This window comes from Babylonia areolata, chromosome 13 (assembly GCF_041734735.1).
Source record: "Babylonia areolata isolate BAREFJ2019XMU chromosome 13, ASM4173473v1, whole genome shotgun sequence".
Classification (NCBI taxonomy): domain Eukaryota; kingdom Metazoa; phylum Mollusca; class Gastropoda; order Neogastropoda; family Buccinidae; genus Babylonia; species Babylonia areolata.
In genome coordinates, this window is record NC_134888.1 from 3,074,272 (window position 1) to 3,097,693 (window position 23,422).

General features: G+C 41.3%; 1 protein-coding gene across 1 annotated transcript in view; it reads left to right on the forward strand.

Moving 5' to 3' along the window:
* LOC143288784 (protein unc-93 homolog A-like) overlaps positions 1-23,422 on the forward strand; it is a 44,543-nt gene that overhangs the window by 15,121 nt on the left and 6,000 nt on the right. The window contains exons 4-6 of the mRNA XM_076597417.1: positions 7,525-7,638; positions 11,610-11,874; positions 14,498-14,731. Of these exons, the coding sequence (XP_076453532.1) occupies positions 7,525-7,638; positions 11,610-11,874; positions 14,498-14,721 (603 nt within the window). The 3' untranslated portion in view covers positions 14,722-14,731. The remainder of the gene's footprint in view (positions 1-7,524; positions 7,639-11,609; positions 11,875-14,497; positions 14,732-23,422) is intronic.

A 23,422-nucleotide genomic window follows, 5' to 3' on the forward strand; every position in this document is an offset into this window, starting at 1 on the left:
TTTCTCCCGGTTTCCCAGCATAGCACCCAGTCCCCGGCTGGCTTTGGTTTTAGAGGCCCCAGTGTTCACTTCACCTACAGATGCATGTCTATCGATTGGTCTTGGTTTCACATTGGAAGAGCGACTGAATCTTGTTGTTGGAATAAAAATTTTGACAGGGCTTTTTGTTTTTGCAACTGAATGTTTTGTTTTTTGTTTTTTTGTTGGTTGTGGGGTTTTTTCCCACTTTGAGCTTTATCTGCTAAGCTGTATAATTCTGTGCTCTATGTAGACAGCTTATAATGTAATATGACTGGGGTCGAATAGAGAGGTATTGCATCTATTTGTGGAATCTGGTTTGTTTAATCTATTGATGACTGCTTTCCTCACTTGATCATATACATTAAAAAAAAAAACCCACAAAAACATTGACATGCAATACATCATGTCATGTGTAGACAGTATTTGTGTGAACTAAAAGGACCTTGAAAAAAGAATATGAACCATGTTCAGTGCTGCTACAAATGTGTTCCATCATTTCAGTAAATGGGGGAAGAGGCAGGGTTGTTGTTGTTTTGTTGTTGTTGTTTGTTTGTTTGTATCAATGAATGCAAACATTATTGATCTTTTCACCATCAAAGATACTATTGTTATTTTCACTTGACACTATTTGAAGGCCATTATTTTTTTTCCTTGTAAATTTTCACCATACATTTATAGCATTTCATCTGAAAACTCAAAAACGTTGGACATGTGTGCTTGCTCAAGGGACATTTTAAAATTCTATATGACATAATATCCAGAACACGGCAGAAGGTTTGGGAAAATCATTTATTTACATTTCAGATACACTTTCATTTTTGGGGAAAAAATCCAACAATGTGGATTCTTATTAGCAGGTTTCATATTACTGGAAGGCTTCATAGATTTCAAAGTAATATCTTGTTACATAAGAGGTAGTTAGATTTGAAACTTAAAAAAAAACCAAAAAACATTTACTGGTTTGAGCAGCTGATATAGACTGAAGTTTTAGTCTGTGGTCCAGGCTTCTGTGCACAGTGACTATTTTCTTTGTCCTGGTTTCTGACCATAGAGAAGTCTCTGTTTCCTTGTACTTTCACCTCAGTTTAACTTGGTCAGATGAGTTGGGTGGCTTTGGCTTTGAAAAAAAAAACTGAGCATACACTAGCCCAGCAACAGCATGAGAGTGATTTTCTTTGGCAGCATGGTAATGGACCATCAGAGTTGTTTTCCACAGCGCCAACGAAAACACTTGTCTGAATGGGCAGTAAGCTGTATATACAATGGCTTGAAATCAATTCAGTGGTGTTTGTAAGTCCACTAAAGGAGATAATTTGATCCAACTTGATCATTAACATTGACGTCCGTGTTCGATTTGGCAAAAACTCATTCGGATGAGGTGCGTGATTGAAAGCGTTTCGGTCTTTTTCAAGAGCTATCACTCTGTTGGAATAAAAATTTTGACAGGGCTTTTTGTTTTTGCTTGTTTTGTTCTTTGGCAGCATGGTAATGGACCATCAGAGTTGTTTTCCACAGCGCCAGCGAAAACACTGTCTGAATGGGCAGTAAGCTGTATATACAATGGCTTGAAATCAATTCAGTGGTGTTTGTAAGTCCACTAAAGGAGATAATTTGATCCAACTTGATCATTAACATTGACGTCCGTGTTCGATTTGGCAAAAACTCATTCGGATGAGGTGCGTGATTGAAAGCGTTTCGGTCTTTTTCAAGAGCTATCACTGTATCTGTCCAACACTCGGTTGAATTCCTGGATTTACACCGTAAGTCAGCCGTGGAGTAGCGTACTTTCAGCTGGTGATGATGTTCAAATGTCGGCTGTATGATGGGCGCAATAGCGTTGGACTTTCCATCTGAGGGTCCCGGGTTCAAATCACGGTGACGGCGCCTGGTGGGTAAAGGGTGGAGATTTTTACGATCTCCCAGGTCAACATATGTGCAGACCTGCTAGTGCCTGAACCCGTTTCGTGTGTATATGCAAGCAGAAGATCAAATATGCACGTTAAAGATGTCAGCGTTCCGTGGGTTATGGAAACAAGAACATATCCAGCATGCACACCCCCGAAAACGGAGTATGGCTGCCTACATGGCGGGGTAAAAACGGTCATACACGTAAAAGCCCACTCGTGTGCAATCGAGTGAACGCAGAAGAAGAAGAAGAAAATGTCGGCTGTGTGGTTCTGCTGCTGCTGCAGCTTGGATGCATGTTGAGACATGCCGCTGATGGCTCCGTTTCTCAAGGGCACTCTTCATGGGCTGGAGGGAGTACTGTGCTGTATTCCCCAGTTCCCCCTTTCCTATTTGTACATTTGCATCTTGCGTGAAAAACAGCTACATAAGTGTGAAGACAGTGTACTGCAGAACCTGAAATGGAAGTATAAGTTTGGGTGTGGATTAGTCTGCACACATGTTTGTGATGTCTTCCAGTTCGTCTTGTTGAGTTGAAACTAATAACAGTTGTTTCTGTTTTGATTCAGTGCAGCGAAAAAGTGGTGAATTATTTCTCCCTCTGTCTGTCACTCCCTCTCTCTCTCCCTCTCCCTCCCTCTCTCTCTCTCTCTCTCTCTCATATTTATTTGTCATTGGAACTTGACATTTGTGATATTCAGTAAATGTCATTGTGATTTCCTGTCATTGTGACCTAATCTTTGTGATATTCAATGAATTTCCATAACCTGAGGAACATCAACAATTGATGTATGTGATTTTTTATCCCATTTTGTAATAACTCTTTGAAAATTTTATTTTTCAAGCGCCTTTCCATATTTATGCCACATGCGTTAATGTGTTTCATAGATCAAATTTGCATTTAACAAATTTCAGAACATCTTTCGAAAGCTGTGACTAGCACTTGGTTATCCTTCCTTCATACTGTCTGCATGCACGCGCGCGCACGCACGCACGCACGCGCGCACACACACACACACACACACAGAGTGACACACACACTTTTCAACCACACATGTTGAAAACCCATTTCATCTTCCGCTTAACCTCATAAAGCTTTTATGGACTTGTCCCTGAAGGGAATTGATCAAACAGTTGGCAGTGATGGTGGGTGAGGTCTGGGAGTGGGGAGACAGAAGTAAGTGGGGAAGGGGTGGGGAGGGAGGGGGGGCAGTGGATGGAGAGGGGTGTGGGTGAGGAGGGGAGAGCAAGGTGTGTGTAGCACTCCCTTCAGCCAGTTCCCCCCCCCCCCACCCCCCCAGAGGGAAGCAGGGGGATTCAGGTGTCATCTTTCATCCATGGCAGTCTGGCATAGGGAGATGGGAAGGGGGGGAGGGAGGTTAGGGGGTGGGGGGGTCTTAGGGATGGTAGTATTGACCTGTTTCACTCCCCTTGGGCCATGCCAGCAGCATGCACTCTGGAACAAAGAAAGAAGAAGAAGAAGAAAAAAGAAGACATTTTGTATATATGCAGGCAGACAGCGAGCTGGTTTTTGTTGTTGTTTTGTTTGTTGTTTTTTTTGGTTTGGTTTAGTTTTGCTTATTTTCTTGTCCTTGTCTCGTTTCTGTTGTTTTTGGGGCTTCTGTCAGTTAATCGTTTTATCGTCCGGTTTGATTCGGATGCCTTGTTTGTAACAGTATTAGCCTGCTTGTTCTGTGAGAGAGAGAGAGAGAGAGAGAGAGAGAGATTTTCTTTTGGGTGCTGGAGGGGTGAAGTGTGCTTTTGTCAGTGAATTTAATGTAAAGAAAAAAAAAGACCTTTTGTATATATGCAGGCAGACAGCGAGCTGGTTTTTGTTGTTGTTTTGTTTGTTTTTTTGGTTTGGTTTAGTTTTGCTTATTTTCTTGTCTTTGTCTCATTTCTGTTGTTTTTGGGGCTTCTTCTGAGGGGTGAAGTGTGCTTTTGTCAGTGAATTTAATGTAAAGAAAAAAAAAGACATTTTGTATATATGCAGGCAGACAGCGAGCTGGTTTTTGTTGTTGTTTTGTTTGTTGTTTTTTTTGGTTTGGTTTAGTTTTGCTTATTTTCTTGTCCTTGTCTCGTTTCTGTTGTTTTTGGGGCTTCTGTCAGTTAATCGTTTTATCGTCCGGTTTGATTCGGATGCCTTGTTTGTAACAGTATTAGCCTGCTTGTTCTGTGTGTGAGAGAGTGCTGGAGGGGTGAAGTGTGCTTTTGTCAGTGAATTTAATGTAAAGAATAGTGAAATAAAGGGTCAGTGCTTGGGTTTGTTAAGTGGGAATCATGTTGATTAATTTTTCATCGGTTAGCTTTATAGATAAGCTTACAGTTGGGCCAACAGCAAAGAGAGCTGCATGTTCAACGGTGTCTCCACCGCATTGGGAATTTGTTTACAACCTTGTCTTTTTATGAAGGACCCTTGTGTGCGCATACACCTACACACCCATGCACTCACTAGCACACACACACACACACACACACACACACACACACACACCATAGTATAGCTAATGTCATTATTTATATTAAATTGATGAACAGTTGAAATCTTCCAAGAACTCAAACAAGATGACTGAGGAGAGCTCCAGCTAAATCAGTAGAAACAGCAACAAATCACCTGTTACCTTGAGTAGTTGACAACAAACGGACAAAAAAAAAAAAAAAGAAGAAGGAAAAAAAAAAAAGAAATTTAGAATATTTTCCCTTTCTCTTTTCCCTAGCCCCATCCTTTGTGAATGTGTTCTTGGTGTTATTTTGAAATTCTAGATTATTTCCCAAGTGCAGTTACTCATCAGCAGTTGTGAACCTGGACATTCATCATAACATTTTTATAACGCAACAGTACAGTATATTGGTACCCCTTCACAAAGAGTGAAATGGTGAATATGGATGGATTGAAATTCAGTTTTATCGAAAAATTACATCACAGATTTCAGATCAAACTGTTATTTAATTAAAGTATCACGAGAGGTTTCTCCACTGAAATAGGAATTTGTAGCTTATTCTATTGTGAAGAAGTATGACTCAAAGTCAAACTAGGAGGCAAGATTGCTCTGGCTCTCAGTGCTGAAGCCTTGGGGGATAGTTGGCCTTTGGAGACCATCCCAACGCTGACTGTCCTAAAACACACTTGGTTGAGAGAGTTGGGAGGTAACTTGGGCAAGACCATCTCTACAATAATCAAATTCTGGCCCAGATAGTTGGGACAGCTGTTACCTCCTCTGCTGTTGTGATGATGGAAGTTGGACACAACTGACTATGTACATAAGTTTGACAAAAGTGATCCACAGGCTTGGCTGTCTTCTGCGTTTCTTGCACTTGACTCGAAAACGTGCGCATTGCACGACACTGCAGGAGTGTGAATGGTGTGGTGGGGGATGATGTATTGACCATGCCAGTTTCACTGGCGTCAGTCCATCGACATACCTTACACACATGCAGTTGCACAAGCATGCATGTGGGTGCATACCCGTTTATACATGTACGCCTACATTAATACATACATAACACATCACACATGCATGCACGCACACGCGTACACACACACACACACACACACACACACACACACACACACATGAGTACAGAGTGCACACATACACAGAGCACACACAGTACTAATACAAAATTTCTATTCTTTCTTTCTTCAGTTCAATATTTTTTCATATAAACATGATTTTGGATAAATTGTATCATATTGTACATCATTTCATTTTTTATAGAAACTCTCCTATCTGATGACTTGCACTGACTGCTTCTTCATACTTACAGAGGGGGAGGCAAAGGGAAAACAAATTCACCCACTGATCTTTTTTTTCTCCTTTTTTTTTCTCTCATAAATCATGGACCGTTGAAAACTGACAGTAACTTGAATAGGATGACTGAGTAGAGCTCTAGCTAAATCAGTAATACTAGCAACGAATCAGCTAGATATTCTCATTTATCTTAGACAGTCAACAACAACAAAATTAAGATTTCTTTCTGATTTATGTTGGATGGAATGAAATTCAGTTTCTTAAAGAAATAAATCACAGAATTCAGATCAAACATCATTCAGTTATTTTTGTTTTGTTTTTTTGTTTTTAGGCACAATGATAGTGGTGAGGTGAAATGTTTCAAGAGCAGTTGGAACTCTGGTAATAGTCAGTCGTGTCCAACAACAACCATCAGAACAGCAGAGGAGCCAACTGCTGCCCCAACTATTTGGACTAGAATGATTTATAGTGGAAAGTGTCTTGTCCATGTTACATCCCCATTCTCTCGGTCAGTAGGGCTTTAGGACAGTCTGCCTTGGAATGGTTCCCAACTTTAACTCTCTCCATACGAACGGCAAAAGAGACAACGTTAACCGTGTTTCACCCCAATTACCATCATCAAAATATTGAAAGTGGAAGGCTCTTATACTGAAGAGGTGAATGTTGACAAAGAATACCACAATTCTTACGATGGAAGCTAAAGGTTGGGTCATTCAGACACCCACTGGACATCCGAGGGGTCTGTGTAGAGGAGAAGAGAGGACTGGCCGTACTGAGTGAGTTAAGCCAACTAGCCCACAGAGCTGCAGCACTAAGAGCCAGTGCAGTCCTGCCTCCTAGTGTGAGAGTAATAGTCCTTCACAAAAGACTGCAGTGGAGAAACCATTGATCATACAGCTCTCACTTAATGTTGGCCCGACTGTAAGATTAGGTTCAGAGATACCAATTGTTACAATTTCGCCGTATTTTGTTACACTCGATTGCTGTTTGTTCTGAAGTTACTCCAAAGTCAAAATTGTTTGGACAAGTTCATTTTCGACAACATAGCATGGTCACATGCTTTCCTGTCATAACATTACCCAGACACTCTAGATCTATTGATTATGAGGCCAAGGCAGTCTCTACTTACCTTGGTCTCACATGATGATGCTCAGCAAATCACATACAGCATTGAGTAGACCAATCAGCTCAATTGTTTGCCCGAACAAAAGAGAACGTGGCTAAATCATGTTGTGTCTTCGTCAAACAGCGTCTGTGCCCATTGGATTTAGCTATGATGTGCAAGGAAGGAGCAAGCGGCTTGATACAGAGACGTCAGCCATGGATTCCGATTGTGAGAAACAAGACTAACAAAGCAACACAGTGTCAGCTTTAAAGAAGCAGCAGTGGAAACAGACGTTTCGCCAAACATACACTGAAAAATATTCATGCATCATGCCCTCCATTTTTGGGAACTCAAGTGTTCCTACAAAATTCCAAGTGTTCCTACCAAATTTCCTGATTGTTCCTACAAACACTTGATAGGGATCTCAGTATGTGTGTTGCTGGTATTAACTGAGTGTTGAGACTTTTTATTTTATTCTTTTTTTTTTGTTTGTTTGTTTTGTTATTTTATTTTATTTTATTATTTTTATTTTATTTATTTATTTTCATTTATTTTATTTATTTATTTTTATTTATTATTTTTTTCTCAAGGCCTGACTAAGCACATTGGGTTACGCCGCTGGTCAGGCATCTGCTTGGCAGATGTGGTGTAGCGTATATGGATTTGTCCAAACGCAGTGATGCCTCCTTGAGCTACTGACACTGACACTGATACTGAGCCTGAAATGATGACTGTGTGCAGATGCTGAAGCAGCATGTGTCTCAGCTGGTCAAGCACCGGACCTTCCGTCTCCTGTCTCCCCTCATGGTGTTCAGTGGCCTACAGCAAGGCTTCATGTTCTCCGACTACAACCTGGTGAGTTGTGGAGCACAGGGGCTGTGTTTTGTCACAGGGGACAGTGCATTGCTGCTGCCAAATGATAGCATATATGTTTGTTTGTTTGTTTGTACACACACACACACACACACACACACACACACACACACACACTTTCACTTACTCACTTACTCGTATGCATACACAGTAATTGCCCCCCCCCCACCTCCACCTCCTCCCACTCGATTTTTTTTCCTTCCCTCGTCTAATATCACTTACAGTGAAAAGACGTTAAACTAAAGAACGAACAGACACACACACACACACACACACACACATGCACGCACACACGCGCGCGCACACACACACAGCTGGCACCAAGCTACAGTGAAGGGTGTCAGAAATATATGATGACAATTGTCATTTTAAAATGAATGTATGAAATAAAGATGTAATAAAACCTGCAATTTTCTTCTGAAAATGTTCACCCAGCTAGGCTTCTTCAGGAAATTTAAAAGGAAAAGATAACAAATTTTTTTTTTAAATATCACACACACACACACACACACACACACACACACACACAGAGCTATAGTGAGATCAGACCTCCATCAGCATACAACTGATAAATGACATGAAGATGGCTATACAGAGGTGGGAAGAATGAATTTTCTTGGGAGACCTTTTTTTAAAACCTCATTAAAAGATTTCAAAATCTCTGAAATAGATATCAAATTGATGCCTATATTATATATCTCTCTTTCATATCTCTCTTTCTCTCTCTCTCTCTCTCTCTCCCTCTCTCTCTCTCTCTCTCTCTCTCTCTCTCTCTCTCTCTGTGTCTCTCTCTGTACTTTGCTCTCCTTTAATTATATCTGTTTCTAATGCTGTGAAATATGTGGTTTTGAGAAAACCGAACCATGATTTATTTAAAGGTAAACATTAGACATTTGCCAAGAAAGATTGCTTGTTGAATCACTGAATCCACTTGATTTGTTGATTTTTTTTTTTTTTTTTTTTTTTTTTTTTTTTTTTTTTTTTTTAGTGTTTTCTATAACTTAACCCTTTCGCTGCCAGGAAAATAAGATTTAAGTGAAATCTATTTGCCAGGGTTTTTTCACAAAAAAACGGGTATAAATTTTCCAAAAATTCTGTGCTCTTTGTTATTGGAGAAAGACCCATAAAAGTATATATTTTCTGAAAGGTAAATGAATAAAGAATACAAAACACATGCTGTTTTCCCATTTTATATATTTTTAGTGACATGCTGTTGTTTTGAAATCAGTGTTTTGTTTATTCGTCACATTTTCAACTTGTTCATTACAAACATTAGTCAGGTAATTTGCACAAAAACATCATATTTTCTGGACAAATGGATATCTGCAAACACAAAATCATACTAGAACAACCACAATATATATATATATTTTTTAAGAGATAGATACACAATACATTGTGACTTCTCCAAGTGATAAGATGGATGTGAGGCCACGCCCCCTCAGTCTCCACCCCCATCCTCCTCACCCCTCTCACACGGTCACTTGATTCAGTTCTCATCAGACCGCGTTGGCTGCGTGCCAAGAATATCGCTCTGCTGCTAATTCGGTCATCTGTCGTCTGCTAACATCTGTACAGCCGGCATCACTCACTGACAGTCGCATCTTGGCCACTCTCTTGATTACTCCCTTTATTTTCTATCAGATCGTCCTATAAATGTTCATCTCTATCTTCTCCTTCGAATTTACGCTTCAATTCTTTCTGAGCATCAGCTAAAGAAAGAAATCATGGTTGATTTAGTTCGTCACGATCGCATGTCTTGAGCACGGCGTCAGTCCGACATTTTGTTGAGCGAGCGAGGAGAGAAGTCAGGCAAACACTTGGACAGTGACCCAACCAAAACGTTCAAATAAAGGACTGCTTCATGACGTAGATGGGGTTTCTAGCTATGAATAGAATCTAGAGAGATTCCCCAGGCTAAAGCTACCACTATTTTTGCCAAGGAAGTGAATGCAAACCAGGGAAAAGTCAGAATATTTCGATGACGAGTTATCTCGTCATGCAGGCAGCGAAGCATACATGCTTGTCATGACGAGTTATCTCGTCATGCAGGCAGCCTAGGGGTTAACTCACTCGCTGCCATTGTCCGCATATGCGGACATCGTCGGAGAAAGCGTTGGATGCCAATGTCCGCATATGCGGACTTGGATTTTAAAAAGTCGTGCTGTCGGAGTGACGCGTCGGATGCGAAAATCAAAAGCAGATGTGATATCTTACGTCACCTCTGGTCAGCTTTTCATTCACACACGCTGCGTGTGTGTCGCGATAAGCTCAACCGCAGTTGATAACAAAGCGTGCCCCCTGTCAGCTTTGTAAGTTGTTTGACAAGATGGCGTCACGGCGAAGTGTTCGACACGGTTGGAGAGGTGAAATGTTACTCAGCGTCGAAGATGCTTTGGAAATGATCCAAACTGAAGGCTCTGATGTCGAAGGAGATAATGTTGATTCTTCGGACAGTTAATTTGAACCAGATCCCGATGAACTAGAAACAGATTCGGCCGCTGAAGAGAGTGTTTGCAATGGAGAGGAAAGTGAGGAACATGTGCCAGCAGATGAGACAGACACAGACGACGAAACCACTGAGGAAATGGACGATTTTGCAAGTGTTTTCATCAGTGATTGGACTGACAATTTTTCCTTTTTCCCTCTTGCACATCCCTTCACTGGCATACCAGGTTTGTCAGCTGACTTGCCAGTCAACACCCAGCCGGTTGAGTTTTTTTTCTTTGTTCTTTGATTTTCATTATGTAGAGACAATTTTTTTTTTTTGTATGTGTGAATTTCAACTTTCTTCACCACCTGTTCATACTTCATTGCATGCACTAGGTCTTCAGTTCCTCAAATAGTGTTAGAATGTGATGTGGAACATGTTGGTGTACCTTTCTGATGGGTGCAAAAATGCTAAAAAATACACTAAATATGGATACCGCGATCAACATCAAGATGGTGAGTAAATACTTTGATTTTTTGCACACATATGGAACAACACTCCTTGCATACATATACTAAATATCAATTGTCTGGGTGTTTATTTGGGTTTTTTTACAATTTTTCCCCATCCTATACAAACCCTGGGTTTTCAGGGATTGGCAAGGGCAAAAACTCTTGGCATGGAGTGAGTTAAGGAATGCACATGTCACTAATGTCTTCTCCATACCCCAGCTGGGGTCAAAGGATTAGTTTTTCTTCGATTCTTTGTGTGTGTGTGTGCGTGTGTAAAGTCATGCATTTTCTTGATTTGATATTGTGTCAGTGTGTATGAGTGTGCACTAGATAACTGCTGTTTCACAGTTGATGTATGTGTGTCCCTAAATGTTTGAGAGTCCCAGACTGTGAACGCAGTGCGAGTGCCTGACAGTGAGTGTTGCTGTTTGGCTGTTGCAGTACTTTGTGATGAGGGTTGCTGTTTGGCTGTTGCAGTACTTTGTGATGAGGGTTGCTGTTTGGCTGTTGCAGTACTTTGTGATGAGGGTTGCTGTTTGGCTGTTGCAGTACTTCGTGATGAGAGTTGCTGTTTGGCTGTTGCAGTACTTTGTGATGAGGGTTGCTGTTTGGCTGTTGCAGTACTTTGTGATGGGGGTTGCTGTTTGGCTGTTGCAGTACTTTGTGATGAGGGTTGCTGTTTGGCTGTTGCAGTACTTTGTGATGAGGGTTGCTGTTTGGCTGTTGCAGTACTTTGTGATGGGGGTTGCTGTTTGGCTGTTGCAGTACTTTGTGATGAGGGTTGCTGTTTGGCTGTTGCAGTACTTTGTGATGGGGGTTGCTGTTTGGCTGTTGCAGTACTTTGTGATGAGGGTTACTGTTGCAGTACTTTGTGATGAGGGTTGCTGTTTCGGCTGTTGCAGTACTTTGTGATGAGGGTTGCTGTTTGGCTGTTGCAGTACTTTGTGATGAGGGTTGCTGTTTGGCTGTTGCAGTACTTTGTGATGAGGGTTGCTGTTTGGCTGTTGCAGTACTTTGTGACCTGCAGCCTGGGCGCGGAGTACGTGGGCTTCTGCATGATCACCCTGGGCTTGGCCAACGTGGGCGGGGCAGTGGTGGTGGCGCTGGTGCTGAACAAGGTGCCCCGCGAGGTGGTGCTGGGCTTTGGGGGCATCATGCACATGGCCCTCATGATCGGCTTCCTCATCTGGATCCCCGACCAGCACCCCATGCTCTTCTTCGTCCTGGCCGCCGCCTGGGGGGTGTGCGATGCCGTCTGGCAGACCCAGTGCAACAGTGAGTTTGTTTGTGAGGGTGGGGGGTTGGTTGGGGTGGGGAGGGGGAGGTTGTTGTTTCTGTTGAGTGGCTGTGTGTCTGTTTGTGTCTCTCTTGTCTGTCTGTCTGTATGGCACTGGCAGACCCAGTGTAATAATGAGTTTAGGGTGGGGGTGGGGGGGGGGGTCATTTCTTGCTTCTGTTGGCTGGTTATGTGTCACTTTCTGTCCGTAAGGCCGACCCAATGCAACAGGGAGTTGTTTGGGGGGGGGGTGTGGGGGTTCATCCCCCAGTACCCGAATGTGTGTTGATGTTCTTTTGGGCATTTTTGTAGCCCTATTTTTTTGTTTGTTGTTGTTGTTGTTTTTTAATAGATAGAGAGGGGTCACTAGCCCCTCATCCAGTCCTCCTCATTTTGTGTCCGAGCTTGGGACCGACATAGATGGAGTTTTGGGGGGGATTGGATGGAGTCATTTCTTGCTTCCATTGCCTGGCTGTGTCTGTCTGTCTGTTTCTGTCTCTTCTACCCCCGCCCTCCCTGTATCCTACATCCACACTTACATCCCCCCCCCCCCCCCCCCCCCCATATCCCCTTTCTTCCTTCCTATCTTTCATTTTCACCTCATCAGTTTTCTGGTTCCTCTGCTCTCTCTCCCTTTGTCTGTATGTCTCTGTCTCTCTCTCTCTCTCTCACTCTCACAGATTTACAACCACAAATTCAGACACTCTCTCTCTCTCTCTCTCTCTCTCTCTCTCTCTCTCTCTCTCTGTCTTTGTGTGTGTGTGTGTGTCTGTCTCTCTGTGTGTCTCTCTCCTTCCCTCCCTCCCTCTCTGTCTCTCTCTCTCTCTGTCTCTCTCTCTCTCACTCACACACACACACTCCCCACACACGATCATGCAGCTGAAAGCAAATTACACACCTTCAGGTGTTAATCATGGGGTGAGTCAGAGCTGGGCAGAAGAGATAGGATGAGTAGGGGTGTCACAAATGTCTGGCACCTCAGATTACTGCTGGCCGTGTGATCGTGTCTGTTCAATGGCTGATAGAAGATGAAGTTCTGTATTTACACTGCTTACATTAGGCACTGACACGCACGAAATGAACATATGAATTGGTGATTTTGTTTTCCAAGGAGTATTAGTGCACCGGTATGACTTGCGTACTAGTCTTTTCGTTAGCAGGGCGTCTCCTTGTCCTCTAACTGAGGCAGCAACGAAGTCGAGGTCATTTGTATTGGAAAAGTGAGCAGATTTTGTCCACACATGAAACCCCGACTTCAGATTCTTCTTAAAGTTAGACAGAAGCAATTTCAGTTCTTCACAGTCTCTGCATTTTTGGGGGTTTTTTGTTTTGTTTTTTCAGGGCTTTGAATCTTGGATGTTTCCGCTGGGTTTTTTTTTTTGAAGATTTCATAGAAAAAGAATTTCTAGCTTGCATAAGCGTGTGTGTGTGTGTGTGTGTGTGCGTGCGTGTGTGCACTTGTTGTAAACTTACCATATCCGTGAATTTCTTGTCAAGGAAAAAAGTGATGTACAGACCTACAGGCTTCGTGATGCCTGTGTATGTTTTTGTTTGGTTTGTTCCCTTGTTTGTTTGTTTTTTCATTGGTGGTTTTTGTTTTCTTTTTCTTTTTCTTCTGCTCTCATTTATCACTATCAATATTTGTGTAAATGTGTTTGGATAGTTTGACTATGTCAGTTTTCTGGACAGAGAGCGATATGAGATCCATTTTTACTGTCATTATTATTATTGTTGTAGTTGTAATATGTTTTGTAAAGCAACTGGAGCAGTTTTCTGGATAGGGTGCTATATTAGTATCCATTATTATTATTATTATTACGATTGCTGTTGTTGTAATATGTGTTTTATAAAGCACCTAGAACAGTTTTCTGGATAGGGTGCTTTTATAAATATCCATTATTTTTGACTCACTTGTGTAAACAAAGTGAGTCTATGTTTTAACCCGGTGTTCGGTTGTGTGTGTGTGTGTGTGTATGTGTGTCTGTGTGCCCATGGTAAACTTTAAAATTGACATTTTCTCTGCAAATACTTTGTCAGTTGACACCAAATTAGGCATAAAAATAGGAAAAATTCAGTTCTTTCCAGTCATCTTGTTTAAAACAATTTTGCACCTCTGGGATGGGCACAAAAAAATAAGAAATGAAGCCTAATTATATGCAAACTGCATTTACTGTTATATTTATATTTTTTGTATTCTCTAAACTTGGCACTTTGATCTGATATTCTGATCCAACAACAAGAACAGTCATTATTATCATTTTTTGTTCAAACAGGAACTTCTTTTGCTAAGCATGGAAGTTTTATTTATTTTGCAAACATTTTGGTGCAGATAGTAAAAAAGGGAAATTACTCTGTAATTAATGCTAGGGGACTTAATTTGCTTTAAACTGATCTTTCTCATCTTAAACATTACATTTTGAAATTATACTCAATACATAAAAGGCTTGGATTTTTTTTTTTTTAAGTGTATCACAAGTGAGTCTTGAAGGCCTTGCCTCTCTTGTTTATTATTGTTGTTGTAATATGTGTTTTGTATAGCACCTGGAACAGTTTACCGGATAGAGTGCTACACAAGTATCAGTTATTATTACTATAATACATTCTGTCGTGCTCCTTGTGCAGCCTTGCTGTGCCTGACGTGCACGGAGATGCCGGAGGTGGCGTTCGCCAACACGCGCATGCTGCAGAGCCTTGGGGTGGCGGTGGCCTTCAGCCTGGGGACCGGGGTGTGCGTGGCTGGCAAGCTGTACCTGCTCATGTCCCTCCTCGTCATCGCCATCATGTTCTACGTCCTGGCCGAGTACCGGCTGCGCCACGACAACGACGACGTCTTCGAGGACCCCTGACTTGACCCTGGTGGTGTTTTTTTTGGGGGGCGGGAGGGTGGAGGGGGGGGGGGGGGGGGGGGAAAGGGGGGAGTTGTGGGGGGGGGGGGGGGAGGACAGACTGCACCACGACAATGACGACATTGAGGTTCCCTGACTAGACCTGGGTGGGGGTGGGAGGTGTTGGGGGGGTGGGGGTGGGGGGGAGAGTGTCTTGGAGGGGTGATGGGTGTGCGAGTACAGACTGAGCCATAGTGATTACAATGTCTTTGAGGACCTCCTGATGTCTTGAGCAGGTTGTTTTGGTTGGGGAGGGGATGCGGGGGAGAGGTCATGGTGTGGTGGCCTTGACATGCTGGCTGAGTAACGACTGCACCATGACAACAACAACATCTTTGAGGATCCTTGATTTGACCGGGGAGGAGAGGGGAGGGGGTGGGGGCAGGGGGATGGTACAGAAAGAAGTTGAGTTCTGGTTACTACTGCTCAAAGGAGAACTGCAGACCCTGAAGCACACCAGGGGTACCATTCAGACTGGAGTGGTGAGGTTCTTCATTGCTGCCCAACATGCCATAGGGCATAATGGGCAGTGAGTGAGTGGTTACTGCAGTCGGATTAGGGGAGAAAGTTGCATTGTTGTCTTTTGGATCAAAAGTCTTGGGATTTTGATTCATTTTCCCCTTTAGAAATTGGCCTCTTTGGGGAGGAAGGTCTTTGATGAGATCATAGAGTAGTTCTCTCTCTTTGTCTGCCTCTTTCACTGTCTGTCTTTCTGTCTCCCTCACTGACTCTTTTTTTTTTTTTTTTTTTTTTTTGAAAGGAAGGCTGACAACTGTTGTGTGTGTGTAAATAAGCCTCACGTAGAACATTAGGTGGAGATAGAGGAATAGAGACCTGGGGACTTGATGTGGACACCAAAAGTCATAAGGTCCCGGCTCTCTTCACAACCGTTGGCTGGTGGTGTGTTGCTTTGAGAACGTTTTTTTTTTTTTTTTTTTCATTTAGAGCACTGGTCACCTGTTATCACACCCAGGTTCGTCAGAATGTTGTTTTGATCGTTTATAGTGTATTGCATTTCCATGATTCTTGTTACGGGTCTTTGTGAATAAGCAGTCTATTGTTTACCACCCTGGCTCGCTCCTGTCAGCATGGCCACAACTGCTTGCAGGGCAGTGGAAATGCGTTTTAGCTGCAGATGTTTTTAAAGCATTTAGTTTTGGAACAGCTGTTTCCTACATTCAAGTACAAGTACCACTTTTTGTAATCAATGCAGAGTAGCAGTTTTGATATCTCGTCTTGCACAAATGGTCGGACTGTTGCAAGTGTCACCAAAATGATATGTGAAAAATAGCTCTCTGGGGAAGTGGCTGTGTTAAATTGGTAACACTGCACGATTCAACAATTTGATTTTTTTTTTTTTTTTTTTTTTTTTTTTTTATTCACACATACGGTGGTGTTTTTTTGTTGTTGTTGTTTTTACAAGGGAACAACAGTTTTTAAGAAATGGTGATACTGCTGTGGATACAAGCCAGTGCTTACCAAAGATTATCATTGCACATAGTTTTCAGAAACAAAAAGATATTTTGACACACATTTTCCCAGCTCTAATATGATGGAATTATTGACGAAAGTTTTCACTGTAACATTTATCAAAATGATGACGCTCTGAGGAAATGTTGTCTCTGTAACAAATTTGATACTTTTGTAATAGAATTCAGAGCAAGATTGTTTTGTTTTTTTGTTTGTTTTTTTATCTTGTTGCTGTTCCAGCAACTGAGAATTTTACAATCTCCTTTTCATGTCAGGTGAACCAAATTAGATGATTTAGAACTTTACAGTCTGGTTGTGGACTAAAGGTTAACTGAATCTTGACAACTTAGAAATTTGCATTGCCTTCTTTACTACAAATGTTCAGATCTTTTATCCTACAAAATATTCTTTGTCAGCTGAATTTATTATAACCCAATTAGATGTCTTCAAGAAATCTATCTTCAAATTGTTCTTCAAGTCAAAAACTACTTTTGGAGCTGGTTCTTCAAGTCAAATACTTTTAGAGCTGGTTTGACAACCACTTTGTACAAAAGTTCGCACTGTTGCAAGTGTCGTGTTTCTTTCTATTATATGTCCAAAGAGTGTGTGTCAGTATTGTTTTTACCATGTCAGAGAGCTAAGCCACTGGCGCATGCGTTTTTTTTGTCTGGGTGCCATCATTGCGTGTTCATGTACAAAGCAGCAAAAGAGTGTGTATTACTTTGCCTTCTGAAAATTTGATCGGAAGTTTCATCTGTACTGTTTCTGAATGTTTGCATTTTATTTCTGCCTGATAATTCTCTTCAGTACTTCAGTCAGTACTTATGCCCATGATTACCATATCAGGATTTTAAGATTATACCAGCGTGCTTCAAAAGAAGGGTTGAACGTAAATGGACAGGCTGGAAACAGGCAGTTTAATGCTGATCATAACTACTTTTTGTCTGTATATGAGACTGAGTTTTATATTCGTTTTCAGAGAATTAGTTTGACAGATTTGATACAAGTATTCTATGAAGTTAAAATGTTCTTTGAACAGTATTTTCTTTGATGCAAGGAATTTTCTGTAAATCACTCAGTATTGATGTTTACAAACATCACTGGATGAAGAGTTTAAAAAGAGCTGATGTTGATGGGCTTTATTTCAATCTGATTTCTGGGTGTGCAAAACTTATAAACCTTTGATTTGGCTGGGGGGTAGAGAGGGGGTGGGTTGTTGTTTTTTGTTTTGTTTTTTTAAATACTTATTATGTTTGACATATTGATATTGTCAATCTTTGACTATCACCAATGCGACATGAAAACTTACTACAAACATGAATATTGTCGTTCTTCATTACACATGTTTCACCAGTTTTTGTTGATTGACAATAGATGTGAGTGACTTTTTTTTTCTGGTATTGGTGTATAATATCACTTTTAGACTTCTTTTCATATACTTTGGAGGAATAGCTGGGGGCAGTTCGATTCACCGACATGCTTTAAAAAGGTTGTGTGCATTTCTAGTGAAATGTTTCACAACATCAACTTTTCGATTTTTTTTTTTTTGATTTTTTTTATTCCAGAGGTATATATTGTCTTTGTTTAACACCAAACTTATAGATTATCTTATTTCAGAGATTCTTTGGAAGTAAACAGTTGAAGTGGTTGGGGGGGGGGGGGGGTCAGTTTTTTTTTGTTTTTTTTTCCCTAAGGTTTTGAGGTTTGTTATTTTTTGGTCACATGCATGACTCTTGTTAGGTAATAATTGACAGATAACGAAACACATCAAAGTACAGATTCTTTTCAGCTCTGTATAAAGGGCCAAATGCTTTTTGTTTCAAGCATCGTGCCAAGTTGTTTTGTTACCATAGAAAAATATTGTCTTTTGCCAACTTAGTTGTCAATCTGGTTAGGCAGTTGAATTCTTTACAGAACCAACCCTTTACGTAATAGTTATTAACACCAGTGCAGTCAGTGACTGTATATGTACACATACATGTGGCTTTTTTTTTTCTTTTTTTTTTTTCACACATGTTCTGTGACTACAAACCAGCAACGATGTAGTCATCTCCATATCTTTACTGTCTGATGTCTGTCTGTGGTACACTGTCCTGTCTTATATTTTGGCAGCCATTGTGTCTGAAGCACCTGCCTGTCATGTGACATATATTGAATTCCAAAGCCAAAATGTAGTGGTTTTGCCTAATATCTGAAGTGCATTGAATGTGATATGTGGCCTGCATAATACCTGGAGTGTGTTCAGTATGGTATATGACTGGTGGGTTTTTTTAAAATTGCCAGTGGCACATAGGGGCATTTACTCAAAGTAGTCTCGCCCATGAAAAAAACAACAACAGTAAATAGTATCAAACAAAGACTGTTTTAACCATTTGCTGGTTTTGTATTTTTGTATATTTCACTTGTATACTGCTGTAGTTGCCTGCAACTTTGATTTTTTTTTTTTTTTTTTTTTCATTTGCAATAGTTTTATGTTGACTTTGATTAAAATCTGACATGATCACAGCAGTTAGGTGAGCTATGCTCTATTGGTTGTTGTTTTTTTTTTTTGGTTTTTTTTTTGGGGGGGGGGGGTGGGGGGGGGGGTTCTCTTTTTTTTTTTTTTTTTTCTTTTTTCAATTTCAAATAGCTGGCAGATGACACAGAATCATGTTGTCCGAGACCTAGCCAGCACATGCATTTGTGGGATGTAAATGAGTTTGCATAAAGGTTGTGAAAGGAAGGTGAACTTGTAAAGCTGACAACGAGTGGTTGTGATGATTTGCAGGATGAAGAAGGAAAAAAAAATGTGTAAGTAATAGAAGGAAAATTAAGACGTGGTGTTTGCATTCCGTGGTTATTTGGCGCCCAAACTGACCTAAACCATTTCAGTGTCCATCTTAGTTTGGTGGATTGTTGGTCAGTATCATGCTGGACTGTGTGCATGTGGGACAGAGTAAGAAAGAGAGAGAGAGAGAGAGAATACATTCTTGCTTATTAATGTTTAATACTTAAACGGTTGTCTTTGTGAGCATGTGCGCACGCACAAACACACACACATACACACACACGTCTGTGTCTGTGTCTTTATGACGTTTGTATTTCTGATCTGAATCCGCAATATGTTGAAAAAAAAAAAAAGACATTGGAAGCTCAGTGCAAGAAAGCGGAAATAAACTCACATAGGCATGCATGCGCATGCATAGTGTACATGAAGACATACACACATGCAAAAGTTCACGTGGAATGTGTTCAACATGCAACAGCCATTTGATGATTGCGGCCTCTTATGTGAGTGCTCGTCTGATTACAGTGTTGCTTTGGGGTATGACAGTGATAGTAAAGCTTGGTGACTCTGTGAATTGATCTTAGTTGAGTGTAACGTTTTTAATTACTTGTTAGTTTTTATTGATGGAGTAAATGAGTTTACAGTTAGAGTGTTCATGTTTCATGAATGTTTTCTTCTTTTTTTTTTTCAACCTTTTTGAATAAGACGTTGAGCTTAAAGTTAGACTTGAACTTGAAGGCGGAGTTCACCAGCACCTTTAAATGCAGTGTTTTATGAAGAAAAATATTCTGAAGCCACGTTTTGGAAATTCAGGGACTGTGTTGCCATGAGGTCACTGCATGATTGGCTCAGACATGAGCTATTTGATATATTCAGCCAGCAGCAGGGGCGCATTGGCAGAGTCATTTAGGCGTTGGACTCTGGATTTAGTAGAACAGAGTTCAAGACCCGTTTCAGCACGGTGGTGTGTCCTTGGGAAAGGTACCCTGATTGTCCTCACTCCACCCAGGTTGTGAATGGGTACCTTGCTTCGGTTCAGGAAGGTTAAAACGGCAAAAAGAATAGATTGGGCCCCACCTTTGTATGCTGACCCCAAGAGCCCAAGACACTGTGGGTTTGAATTCGCTCGACAGGCGCAATAGCCGAGTGGTTAAAGTGTTGGACTTTCAATCTGAGGGTCCCGGGTTCGAATCACGGTGATGGCGCCTGGTGGGTAAAGGGTGGAGATTTTTACGATCTCCCAGGTCAACATATGTGCAGACCTGCTAGTGCCTGAACCCCCTTCGTGGGTATATGCAAGCAGAATATCATATACGCACGTTAAAGATCCTGTAATCCATGTCAGCATTTGGTGGGTGATGGAAACAAGAATATACCCAGCATGCACACCCCCGAAAGTGGGGTATGGCTGCCTGCATGGCGGGGTAAAAACGGTCATACACATAAAAAAAAAACACTCGTGTACATGCGAGTGAACGTGGGAGTTGCAGCCCACGAACGCAGAAGAAGGATTCACTCCTCCAGTGGCCGTAAAGGCTGTGGAACCTTTCACCTTTCTAGCAGTGATTTCCTCCTGGCTGCAAAATACACACCTAGTGTGATAAACACTTTGCGTCAACTTTTTTTTTTCTTCGTGTTTTTAAACAAGCGGTTTATCGATTAAGAAGGAGTGAGTGAGGTACAAGGCAATACGTCTCATTAGAAAAAGAGATACTACCCACGATGATCGTTTGTTTGGATGATGTCTTGGATTCCGTGTCTGGCTTTTGCTGTGAAATGATCCATGCTTGTCGTGAGAAATCTTTACTACAATATTGTTGGCATTATTGATGACAGAGATTTGAACAGGTGTGGGTTGAGCTGGCAGGAACAGTACACTTGCTCGCAGATACTGAAAGGGAGAAGAAAAAAAATTGTGTTGTACTGTTCTTCATGCTTTGTGACATTGGACTATCTGGAGTGGTGTGTCCACGTTTTTATCGCTTTTACTGGCAGTTTTGATTATCTTGATTGAAAAAAAAACAACATGGCAGTATATGATAAAGTAAAGCGCATCATTTGTTTTTGAATGTATATTTTTGACATTGTAAAAATCCGTGGTGTGTGAAAGTGTGTGTATATACATGATTCTGCATTGTGATATATCTTTGGTCATTCCATTCCATTGTCAGACTCTGTCAAGGGTATCAAGATTAAATTTTATTTGTACCAAAAAAACAAAAAACAAAAAAAAACCTAACAAAAAAAAAGTTCATGTTCCCAGACAGAACGCAATACATGGTGACAGCCATTGCTGAAACCGTCCTGTTATGGACAATCTTATTGTTAACTTTTTTTTTTTTTTTTTTTTTTTTAAATAGATACTACATCATTGCTGGTGAGCATCTTGTTATGAACAGTCTCACTTGTTAAGAAGTTCATTGATTGCAGTCAGTGGTTTTGATCCAGAGTTGTTTCTTTTTGTCAGTTTAGCCGTTGTTTGTTCCTCCATATGCTTTTCATTGTATTATTTTTGTCAGCCAGTAGGATTTTGAAAACACTGCTGTGCAATATTGATGTATTGGATATTGTGAACAATGCTATGACTGTGCCAGTTCATCTGAATGTTGTTTTTGGGGTGGGTTTTTTTTGTTTTTTTTTCTAAACTGCTGCATGCAGAAGAGCCAGGGTCCTGTTCAAGGGGAGTTAATGCTGTAAGACTACCTAATGGGGGGAAAATAACACTTTTTTTTTTTTTTTTTTTTTTTTTTACCTGCCTGTAAGGTTAAGATTGGAGGATAACTTTGCTGAAAAGTCTGCTTTCTTTGATGCTGAAGAATGCTGGATTACTTTGCTGAAAAGACTGCTTTCTTTGATGCTGAAGATTGCTGGATTACTTTGCTGAAAAGACTGCTTTCTTTGATGCTGAAGATTGCTGGATTACTTTGCTGAAAAGACTGCTTTCTTTGATGCTGAAGATTGCTGGATTACTTTGCTGAAAAGACTGCTTTCTTTGATACTGAAGATTGCTGGATTACTTTGCTGAAAAGGCTGCTTTCTTGGACACTGAAGATTGCTGGATTACTTTGCTGAAAAGACTGCTTTTTTGGATACTGAAGGTTGGTGGGGATGACTTTGCTGAAAAAAAAACTGCTTTCTTTGATAGTGATGCAGCATGTGTCAGTCACTCCAAGGGTCCTTGGTTGTCAGACTGTTGACTGGTCACTCAACATAGGTGTGCCAGCTCCCAGACTGAGACACGTAAAGGTGAAATTCCATTGACCCCCTCCCCCCAAAAAAAAGGATGTGAAATTCAAATGTGAAGGATTCGTACGAAATTTGCATGTGAAGAAGAAAAAAAAACTGCCCATCCGTAGACACAAGATTTACCTGCTAGTGTTTTTTTTGTGTGTGTGTGTGTTCTCTTTTGAAACAATGGCGACAGTACACTCTGTGTGTCGAAAATGATAGAATTTTGAATGCAGTCCTGACGGGCGCAGTAGCCGAGTGGTTAAAGTGTTGGACTTTCAGTCTGAGGGTCCCGGGTTCGAATCACGGTGACGGCGCCTGGTGGGCAAAGGGTGGAGATTTTTACGATTTCCCAGGTCAACATATGTGCAGACCTGCTTAGTGCCTGAACCCCCTGCGTGTGTAAACGCATGCAGAAGATCTAATACGCACGTTAAAGATCCTGTAATCCATGTCAGCGTTCGGTGGGTTATGGAAACAAGAACACACCCAGCATGCACACCCCCGAAAGCGGAGTATGGCTGCCTACATGGCGGGGTAAAAACGGTCATGCACGTAAAAGCCCACTCGTGTACATGCGAGTGAACGTGGGAGTTGCAGCCCACGAATGCAGAAGAAGAAGAATGCAGTCCTGTTAGAATGGATGACGGAATGGGAAGCAAAGAGGAAGCCTGTCGTATTTTTAGGTGATCAGTATTTTGAAGCTCAGGCAGCGGCAGGGAGCCTGCAACAACCTGATGTAGAAGCTTGGTTTTGATGGAGATCTCTTCAAGAAATACCTGCAGCTAACAAGGGAGAAATTTCCTCAAGTGATGGACTTTGCAGAGGGGGACTCTCATCAAACACTGCATCAGCCAAGAAGGGGGTCTGTCAAATTTGCATGCAAAGTCAAAGGTTTCGCCCCCCCCCCCTGAGGTAAAAGAAAGATTTTGGAGTGAAGTTCGTGCAAAATTTTGGTCTACAGATTTATGCAATCACAGAAAGGTTGGTGCATTTGTTTTTGTTTTTTTCTTTCAGCGCAAAGTTTGCACGCGAATCTGCATTTGTTTTACGGGTTTATGGAATTTAACCTTAATTGGTGCTGATCCACAAGCTGTTTGCATCCCTACAATTGAGGAGGACCTGATGGTCAGGTGCCGTGAGATGTTTCATTCACTCTTCAAACACCAACCTTCCTTCTGCCTCCACTGGCAGGCT